This window comes from Alligator sinensis, unplaced genomic scaffold, assembly GCF_000455745.1.
Source record: "Alligator sinensis unplaced genomic scaffold, ASM45574v1 scaffold609_2, whole genome shotgun sequence".
In the NCBI taxonomy this organism is placed as follows: Eukaryota; Metazoa; Chordata; order Crocodylia; family Alligatoridae; genus Alligator; species Alligator sinensis.
Genome location: NW_005842090.1, coordinates 1,491,742 through 1,502,701, shown reverse-complemented (window position 1 = coordinate 1,502,701; position 10,960 = coordinate 1,491,742). Strand labels below are relative to the sequence as shown.

The following is a 10,960-nucleotide window of genomic DNA, read 5'->3' as shown; positions in this document are numbered from 1 at the left end:
AGTGCTACCCAATATTTGTTAAAATAGCTTACAAAAAGAATGCAAAGAAAAGAAACCTATATGCAAAAACACAGGAGTTATGAAAGGAATTCATTAGTCTGCTTATGCATTGCTAAGTTTCTGTGAAGTAATATTCCATTTGGATAATTTGTGTCAGGTCATAGATGTGCAATGTGGAGTAAAGTTTGCTAGCAATTCAGCTAACAAAGAAAACAAGAAAAAATAAACAGTGACTTATAGTGCCCCTGGCCAGATATCAACATGTGTAAAATAACCACTATTTACATAGTGTACATGAAGCATTTTTGGTTTGTTTCTTTTTACTTGGGAACCTGCTGAAAAAATAAAAAATCATTTTTGTTATTTCTTGGCCCAGAATATATTGTTTTGTGCTTTTGAACAAGAGTTTTTGCAGGCATCAGGCCAACCTCGCTTAGGGTCTGTGTTAGTTCTCCTGGCACAGACCTTGGTACAAGGCTTCCCTGAGACAGGAATTCCATTGGGCTGGGGAGTTGGCAATAGTGAAAGGTACCCACAGTATCTCCTAGAACTAGCAGAGAGTGACCAGATGGCAGACACTACCTCAGATGTGGGCACAACTCCCAGTTGTGAGGGAATATGTTTATGCCTCAGGTGAATACTCCCAAGATATGCAGGGTAGGCAGGTATTTGAGGGCTTCCAATGCCATGGAAGGTTTTGTGATATAACATCCTGACATGGTACATCCTATTATCATTGTACATTAGCCCCATCTACATTAGTTCTGCTCCATTAATGTTAACAATGTTGAGAGCATTGCATAGGTGGACTGCTAGGTGTTTTCCGTACCACTGTTGATTAGACTTGCTCTGAGCAGGATTAGATGATACAGGGTGCGTCTACACAAGACACTTAACTGTGCAGTAGCCTAATTCTACTGCACAGTAGCGTGCAAGGCAAAAGCCATGCTAATACACTAATGTGCAGTAGTATTAGGCTTCTGCTCAGTTAGCGTCACTAAAAAGTTGTGCCCCGGCAATACTGCTCAGTAGCACTGGTTACTGTGCATTGATTTAGTATTTGGTTATACAGGCAGTCCTCAGATTTACAATACAATTGGTTCCTGAAAACCTTGTCTTAATTTGAAACGTTGTAACTTGGAACCAATTTTCTCATGAGAAACAATGTTATAAATGGGGGATTGGTTCCTGAACCAAGGCCCAATACCCTATTTTCACTAAAAATACCCCAGTATTTTGTACTCGATCAATTATAAATTGGTAATATAGCTACATTAATGTATTTATATTGTAAATAGCAATCATATTGATTTGGAAGGACTTTTTTGAGGTGGCTTTGCTGGACTTTTTGAAAGGCTCTTCGTTGGAATTTTGAAGGGTTTTTGGCTGGAGTCCTCTCAGGAGTCTTGGCTGCAGGTTTTTCTGGAGTCTTGTCTGCTTTCTTAGAGAAAGTGTCCAAGGAAGTTTGGACAGATGTTCTCCAGGGAGATGAGCAACGCAGTGAACTTGTTCACTGGTGTGGCGTTGCATCACATCAAGCGTTGTAAAGTCGAAACTGACATCATAAAGTTGAAATAGGGTGTCAATTTATAAACGATGTAAGTGTGAAACATTATAACTTGAAACATTGTAAGCTGAGGACTGCCTGTACAAGTACCAACTTAATGTGCAGTAACTACAACGCATTAATAAACATGTAGACACACCCACAGTGATTAAATGGTGATAGCAAAAGATCCGTCCGCACAAGAACTCTGAAGGTCCTAGCAGCAGGAGGCTGAGCTGGTGGTAGCAATGATATGAAAATTTTGAATTTCTCTCCTGTAGACAAGTAAATTGCTACTTCCTCATAGTGGGTCTAGTCCTGTGAGATGCTGAACACTTCCTGTGCTGTGTGAAAGTACTCGGTGAAATGAAGTAGTTGGAAACAGGCATGCTTGGTACCTTGCAAGAAGTTCTTGGCACCTTGCTGGATCAGGGGAGATATAACATGCAACATCATTATATCACAATGCAAGTGTTTTGTACTGCAGGTTAAAAACAAAAATATTCATTTAAGCTTCCTCTGGGATACCTTGGGCACAACTACAGTTGCCCTATGGCAACGTAGCTACACACTACGTCACCATATGGCACGCTACGCCAACATAGCGATCATGTGGATCAGGCAGTTACTGTGCCATGCTTTAGTACTAAAGGAAGTACTAAAGCACAGCGCCGTGTAGATGCAGCCCTTAAAAAAATGCTAAGGAATCCAAACTGCAGTTTCTTTTTAATTAACTAGTTTGCTTGTATACATCTAAGTGGAAAGAGAAACCACTCATGTGTGATGTTGAAGATAAGCCTGTTTGTAGCTAATATATTATTATTGTTTAAGAACATCTCAATCGCGTGAAAGATATAAGCCCTGTAGTAGTGTCAAGACAAATAAGGCTAACAGTGAACTCATGAATTAACAGAAGTTATAGCTTCCTCGTGACTGCATTAACTCATAGCTCAGTTTTCACAGGTTTATAAGTACTGTAGAAAGCTAAACATTTGTAAATTATTTGCTTGGGTGGCATTTGCCTATTTTTGACCTACCTAGCCTCACTCACCTCATACTAAGATGTATAAGAGGTTTTTATGGTGGCAATTTGATCCTACCACAGAACGGTCAACATTTTTAAAAGGTTTCCACTGCACTGTCTTCCCTTAGTGGAACTGTAAGGAATACTGAGCACAGAGAAGTAATTTTGTCTTTTTTTCAGTAAGGATGTTTTAAGTTGGGCACTCCAAACCAGTCCAAAATCTGCCCCCAAAGCCCTGTTCAGAATTATCACATGAGTGGCAGGCAGAACTCGCTGGCATGTGGGTGGTAGGGGGCAGGGTTCTCCTCAGCATTCTCCTTGAGGCTTGCTCTGGTGCTTGGTGTAGAGGGACAGTATCTGCAACACCAGTTCTTAAAATCCTTTAGTAAAATGTACCACTACAATTAAAGAGCATAATGTATTAAGGTGTATTTAGAGTGACAAGCAGGCAGGCATCCAGACAGTATTCATTTCTGAGATGAAAATTTGGGCGATTACATAAATCTTAAGCAATTGCCTGCTGTGGACAGTATTATCTGTGCATGAGACTCTTATGTCAAGCCAAAACTCAAAGATATAACACTGTGATCTCTACAGATGAATAAAAAGTAGGCACAGAGCTTGCTTATCCAGTTGGTCTTGATAAGTCTGCACGTGCAGCTCTGAAGGGGTCGGTTTGGTCTTGTCTTCAAGCGCTGACTAAGCCTTTTCTAAGTCCACATCTGTATATGATTAACCTTCTCTATTTCTAACTTGGCAGATTTTGTGCACCACATATTGATTTTGATTAACTGCAACATATTGGGTTAACAATATTCATATTTTCAATTTAGTATGCTGATTGCATCACAGTTGGAACCAACATATGCAAGGAATGTGTTTCCATGCTTTGATGAGCCTGACATGAAGGCAACATTTAACATTAGAATTGTCCATGATCCCAGCTATGTAGCTCTTTCCAACATGCCTGCTATAGGTAAGTTAAAAACAGCCTTCTGTATTTTCCCAAATTACCTTAATGATGGGTTGAATTACCTGAACAGCATATAAGAGTAGCACATTAATATGTCATTGTATATGATAATGTTCTGTTATCCATGGGCTATGGCTGCTAGATATATTTGCAAATTCTACTCAGTTGGTATATTCTATCTTAGTAACACAGAGAAATAAAACCTCAAAATCCCTATGAAGACAACTTGAAATGTAAGTGCAGGAAGGTTAGTAGAGCCAGTGCTCTCTGTTCTTCCTGGAAAGCCTTCGACTTTCTTAGTCCTTGCTGTTCAAAAGTGACATTGGTAGATTGCTAGAAGTGACCCTCTAGAAGGAAGTTTTCACTCCTGTTTGGGAAAAGGACGTAAGACAGTAACATGAGCTGAGGCTGAGACACTCTTTAGTGGGTTTGTAAAATGTCTTAGATGGTCCAGTGAAAGTGGATAAAATCTTTAGGCAAATATTTATAATCTGTTTTAAGAGATGTAAGTATATTAGCTCACCTTTTGATGGTGCCTGGTACCAGTGAAGTTTGATTGCAAAGTATTTGAAGATTTGTTTCTTGTTATTCATTGTTTAGTTACATGTTTCATGGCAGTCAACTTGAAGAGCATAGGTATCCTTTTAGTTTAAAAGGCTTTTTCTGTAGTCTCAATGACGTGATTCTTTGTTTCTTATTTAAATAATTACAGTTGGTAAAAGGGAGGACATTATCAAACCTGTGTGGAATGTAGTTAATATTGGGACGGAAGATGGGGAGTCTCTATGAGGGTAGCCCTGAAAGTTTCCTCCTCACAGAACTTTTTCCCATGTACTTTTCTGTGCGTACTGGGGGAGAATATGAGAAAGAAAGGGTCTGATGGTCTGATTAGGGATGAGATACTTAAACTTTGGATAATTCTTGTTTGAGCAGGCTTGATTTTACTTGTGCTATAGTATAATTATAGTTACTAAAGAAAGGAAGCATTTTTACGCTTTTTTGTACTAAGAACAGCTCTATATGTTCCATAGACCTTGGTTAAGAAGCTCAGGAGTGGATTATTAGAGTGTTTGCATATGAGGTTATCATTCAGGTACATGGAAAGAGCCGAGTTGTCATAACACCTGTCAGCAGAAGCATATTTAGTCAGTGCAGTCCTGTATAGTATCAGAATACAAAAAAGACATGTATAAAAAAGGTGCTAAAAAAATAAAAGTTCTTGTTTAGTTATGTAATAATTTGAATATTTTCTACCATAATTATTTTTGTTCTAGGTGTATCTGAAATGAAAGATGAGAATGGAAGCATATGGACTGTCACTACATTTGATACTACCCCAAAAATGTCAACTTACATAACTGCTTTTGTAGTTTGCGACTTTGATCATGTGACTGTAACAGAGAGGGGCAAAGAGGTAAATGATCTACTGCAGAATGTTAACAAGAGCATCTAAGCATAAACTAGTTCCAGTGTGCTGTGTTCTCTGAGGTATCTTTTTATTTCCCAATTCTGAAAGTATTTGATTAAGTGGCAGAAGTGATAACATTTTCACTGTAACCACATGTGCAGAAAACTTTTCTTCAAAAACACTGGGGTGCATTCATTCTGTACCAATAGTTTCATAAATGTGCTTCTAATCTGTTTTAAATTAATATCTGATATACTTTGAGAAGTCATTCCACAGAAAGTGCTTCAAGATCTTCTTAACCCAGTTCATTTATAAAACAACCCCATTTCTGCTCATATGAGTTCAGTGACAAGGGGGCCTAACTCATTCAGACCCTTTTAAAACTACCAACCCTAATGTCTTGAATAAGAGCAGCACTATGCCTCAGTGTGGTCTTGTAACTGATGTTGTTAGGGTTTTTTTTTTTTAATGCCAGGCACCATTTTTAACTTCTAGAAGCTAATATTGGGTGCATATAAACAATTTTTTTATTCAGTATGTGATGTTTATAGCAATTGGATTTACCTTGTCATTCAATGGAGTTCTCCTTAAGGAACACCTTAAAAAAGCAGTTAGCAACCATTTTAGGCTGTGGACCAGAGTGACCTGGTTTGGGTCATAGGCAGGCAGGTAGGTGGGCAGCTAGGACACAGCCACCACTGCTGGTTTTCACTGGGCAGGATGAGGAGACTATGCACTGCTGCTGCTTCTCCATACAGCGGCTTGGGAAAGTGACTGCTGCCAAAGCCCCCTGTCACTGAATGCTGCTGAAGCCTCATGTCCATGGGCCAGATCAAACTGCTCCACCGGCCTGGAACTTGCTCACCCTTGATTGTAAAATGTTACTTATTATTACTTTTTTGTTTAGTTTTTTTGTATCTGTTGAGAAAGTAAAGACAAATATAACAATCTCTGCTCAGCATTTAAGTACCACAGCTGAGTCCTATTCTTAATGTTGGACACTCTTTATAAATGAAAGAGTGATGATAGTGCTACTGGAGGCAATCTTCTGCTCTGTGTCAAAGAGAAGTATACAGTCTGATATGGTGCCTGCTGCACATTGCAGCAGACATAGGGAGAGAGAGGCCAGCACAAGCCTCCAAATCCCAGGAATCAGTAGGTGCTGACAGGGGCAGTAGCCAAGCCCCCAAACTAGCATTTGCTTGATCATTTAGCTGAAGTGCCTCCTTACTTCTGCACATGATCTAGGGAAAAAATCACCTTCAGTTCACCTTTGAGACTTCTGCAACACTTTGGCCAAAAATGGAAACACAAGATTGGAGGGACAATGTTAATTGAATATTTTGATGTATTCTCTTTAAATCCTTAATGTCAGATGCCTCTGAGTCAAGAGCATGCACCCTCTATACATGCACTAACGGATCCTCTATACATGTATTGAACTGAAGCCCTTTGAAAATTCAGCCTGCAAGTAGCAAATGCATTCCGGCATCCAAATGTAAAAGGTGTGCATGCCGTAATGGCACATACAAAATCTATAGGCACTGATTTAAAGTCAAATGGCTGTACAGTGTACATGCTTTATGTTTGGAGGCATTGAGCACTCGCATGCTGAACTTTCAAAGGACTTCACTATAGAAGATTATATGTGCATTTACCGCCTCAGGTTCTCCGGGAGATGGAGACTAAAGCCCTGAGGTAAGTGGGGAAGGGGGAGACCTGGAGGAAGAGCAAGCAGGAAGGGGCAACAGGGGAGGTGTTCTCATATTTCCTGAGAAATCAGGGCAGTTGACTAGTTACCTCAGGTGCCTGTATACAAATGCACAGAGCCTGGGAAACAAGCAGGAAGAATTGGAAGTCCTTGCACAGTCATGGAACTATGACATGATTGGAATAACAGAGACATAGTGGGAGCTCGCATGACTGGAGCACTGTCATGGATGGGTACAAACTGTTCAGGAAGGACAGGCAGAAGAGCAGAGGAGGAGGAGTTGCACTTGATGTAAAAGAGCCATACATTTGCTCAGAGCTCCAGCATGAAAATGTGAAGGGTAACAAGAAGGGTTTCTATAAGTATGTTGATAGCAAGAGGAGGATCAGGGAAAGTGTGGGTCCCTTATTGAATGAGAGAGGCAACCTTGTGGCAGAGGACGCAGAAAATGCTGAAGTGCTCAATGCTTTTTTCATGTCAGTCTTCACAGGCAAGGTCAGCTCCCAGACTACTGGGCAGCACTGTTTGGGGAGGAGGTGAGCAACTCTTAGTGGTGAAAGAACAAGTTAGGGACTGTTTAGAAAAGCTGGACATATACAAGTTCATGGGGCTAGATGAGATGCACCTGCGGGTGCTGAGGGAGTTGGCTGATGAGAATGCAGAGCCACTGGCCATAATCTTTGAAAACTCATGGCGATGAGGAGAGGTCATCTTGGTCAAACCAAGAAGCAGATCCTCAAGGAATCCATTTCTAAGCACTTGGAGGAGAAGAAGGTGATTAGGAACAGTCAGCATGGATTCACCAGGGGCAAATCATGCCTTACCAACCTGATTGCCTTCCATGATGAGGTGACTGCTTTTGTGGATGTGGGGAGATGGGGATGTGGTGTACCTTGATTTTTAGCAAGATTTTTGACATGGTCTCCAACAACATTCTTACAGGCAAGCTAAGGAAGTATGGGCTGGCTGAATGGACTGTAAGGTGGATAGAAGATTGGTTGGAGCATCGGGTTCAGAGGGTAGTAGTCAATGGCTCAATGTCTAGTTGGCAACCTGTATCAAGTGGAGTGCCCCAGGTGGCAGTCCTGGGGCCAGTTTTGTTCAATGTTTTTATCAACGATGTGGAAGATGGCATAGAGTGCACCCTCAGCAAGTTTGCAGATGACACCACGCTGGGGGGAGAAATAGATATGCTGGAGGGTAGGGATAGGATTCAGAGTGACCTGGACAAATTGAAGGATTGGGTCAAAAGGAATCACATGAGGTTCAACAATGACAAGTACAAACTCCAGTACTTAGGACGGAACAATCCCATGCACCAGTACAGGCTGGGTGCGGACTGGCTAGGCAGCAGCTCTGCAGAAAATGACCTGGGGGTTACAGTGGGGAATAAGCTGGATATGAGCCAACAGTGTGCCCTTGTTGCAAAGAAAGCTAATGGCATACTGGACTGCATTGGTTGGTAGGTGTGTTGCCAGTATGTCAAGGGAAGTGATTATTCCCCTCTATTCAGCACTGATGAGGCCACATCTGGAGTACTGTGCCCAGTTTTGGGCCCCCCACTACAGAAAAGATGTGGACAAATTGGAGAGAGTCTAGTGGAGGGCAACCAAAATGGTGAGTGGGCAGGGGGACATGACTTATGAGGAGAGGCTGAAGGAACTGGGCTTATTTAGTTTGGAGAAGATAAGACTGAGAAGGAATTTAATAGCAGCCTTCAACTACCTGAAGGGTGGTTCCAAAGAGGATGGAGCTAGACTGCTGTCAGTGGTAGCAGATGAGAGAACAAGGAGCAACCGTCTCAAGTTGCAGCAAGGGAAATTTAGGTTTTATATTGGGTAGAATTTTCTCACTAGGAAGGTAGTAAAACACTGGAACAGGTTACCCAGAGAGGTTGTGAACTCTCCATCATTGGAGGTTTTTAAGTTTTGGCTGGAATGATTTAGCTCGGGATGGTCCTACTTTGGGCAGGGGGTTGGACTAGATGACCTCCTGAGGTCCCTTCCAACCCTAATTTTCTATGATTTGATGTATTTATGCCATGGAACCACAGAGGGAGACACTCAAGAAGATTCTCTGGCTCCCCATAAATGTAGATGGGGGAGGATGCTGATGGGAGTGAGGGTAGGAGAGAGGGCTTCCTGGGAGGAGTGGTGGACTGGAAGTCCCCAGGGTGAAGGGAGCTGGCTGTGACTGAGAAGAGGTTGACCCTGGGAGACTTTCATAGGATCTTTCTGAGGTTTAGGTGGTAGTTCAGAAGTAGGGTAAGGATTTTGTCAGTTTTGTTTTACCATGTCCTGTTATCAAAGCATTTGATCATTTTTTTTCTTTCTGTGTAATAAATCCCTTTGTTCTCTCTACTGTTTGACTGAAGGTTGTGTGATAAATGTTGATTTCTGGGCCAATAAATAACCTCAGCATGCCCATTTGGCAGCCTGGGGGGGACTATTAAGCTTATACAAACCAAGGGTGTGTCTTTGGAAGCACCCCATTATACCCCGGTTTTGTAACAATGTAAATGCCTTAGTGACTTATTCAAAAGCCCACAAGTTATGAATTCTGGTATGTGCACGTATTATTTTCTGGTACAAGGTAAAGCAATATTTTTTAAAAAATCATTTTTTTACTGTGGAAAGCTATACCAAATCAAATACACCTGATTTTTGTCTGATTTTGGAGACTAAACAGTCCTGGACCTGTCTAGTCCTTCAGTGGGAAACCATCTTTAAATTCCAGATGCAGTAGGGAGCCATGACCAAAGCTGTAGGGAGTCATGACAAGCTAGGGATTCATGACAAAAAACTTAGCCATGTATGGAGAGTGAAAGCATTGTTGTAGCTGTACTGAGGGGTGGGAATGGAAAGAAGGAAAGCTCTTAAATGTCACTGTGGTCTGAGGTAGCATGTAAAAGTAACTAGTAATTACTCCATGTATATATATTTAGACACAAATCTTGGACCCAAAAGCACAAAGCTATCCTTGATTGTAACGGGATTGAGCTCTAAATCTAGTGGTACATTTCTTCTTTTTCTTGCATAAAAATGTAATTGCATGATCAGATGTGGTAGGCAACACCTTCAATGTAGCTGCTTAAAAATATTGCCTTCACAGAAGAGAAGCAAGGAAATTGAAAAATGCAACAGTTGTCTAAAATAATATTTCCTTGCTTTATTATAGATACGTATTTGGGCTCGGAAAGAAGCAGTTGAAAAGGGGTGTGTTGACTATGCTTTAAATATCACAGGACCAATCTTTTCATTTCTGGAAGATTTATTTAATATCAGCTACCCTCTTCCAAAAACAGGTGAGGTCACTTCTTTTCTTTTTTAGGCACAAATAGCTGATGATCATATAACATACCCATGGAAATATTGAATCCTCTCTTGCCAGAGTTATTTGAATCTATGCAAGGTTGGAATGCTAGTCCTAAGTCTTAACTCATTGCTCTCCTTTCTCCTTTCTGTGCAACATACTTCATTAACTTGTATTTCATTAACTTCAGAATGGATTTATGATCTGAGAAACCATGATCTTATTTTGACTTGACTTCTAATGATGTGTTTAGGAGCCACATGCAAAAATACTAAACGTTTGATGAGAAATGTAATGTAGCTACTTTTTAGGCTTCGTTATCCTAGCTGATAGGTACAAACCAACCCCAACCCCTTGACATCATTATGGGTCTTGATTACTGTAGTTTTACTCTGGTAGACCAGTGTCTATATGCTGGTTCAAAACTAGACTACAGGGCCTCCTGATGTGTAAAATTTTAGTTTCACAGACCTTTGCAGTGCTGTTGATTTCTCACTGAATTCATCTAAAAACTTGACTAAAAATCAGTGGCCTGATTTGACCCATGGTGATGATTCATGTAAATACTGGACACATTTGAGCTCAAAAGTAGAATGATAACAATACATGCAATTCAGTTAAAACTTTTAGCTTTTCTTAATGTATGAGCTGAAGAAACTACCATCTTTTACCACCACACTTTTGTTTTGCGTTTTGATTTAAAAAAATAACCCCATCCCCATAAATAAATTGTCTCCCCCTCCCCCCAAATAATAGCTTTTTAATGGATGGTGGAATTTATAATTTTAAATAGAAAATATTGTTTTATACATACTTGGTATTCATCCAGAGCCTTTTTCTGTGTTCTCCAACATCCAGATCTGAGTCATAGAAGTGCTCCCTGCTCATCAGGCACAAGAGGGATTATCTAGAAAACAGACTTACTCTGAGACCTTTTATGTGGAGAAAGACAGGTCACTGGTCACAGGTTTCTAGGGATAGTTAAT

At 40.7% G+C, this 10,960-nt stretch overlaps 1 protein-coding gene across 1 annotated transcript in view; it reads left to right on the top strand.

Annotated features, from left to right (window-relative positions):
• Positions 1-3,407: 3,407 nt before the first annotated feature.
• The window catches only part of LVRN (laeverin), a 55,976-nt gene continuing 48,423 nt past the window's right edge, over positions 3,408-10,960 (top strand). The window contains exons 1-3 of the mRNA XM_014520128.2: positions 3,408-3,546; positions 4,818-4,957; positions 9,840-9,966. Coding sequence (XP_014375614.2) covers positions 3,474-3,546; positions 4,818-4,957; positions 9,840-9,966 — 340 coding nt within the window. The 5' untranslated portion in view covers positions 3,408-3,473. The remainder of the gene's footprint in view (positions 3,547-4,817; positions 4,958-9,839; positions 9,967-10,960) is intronic.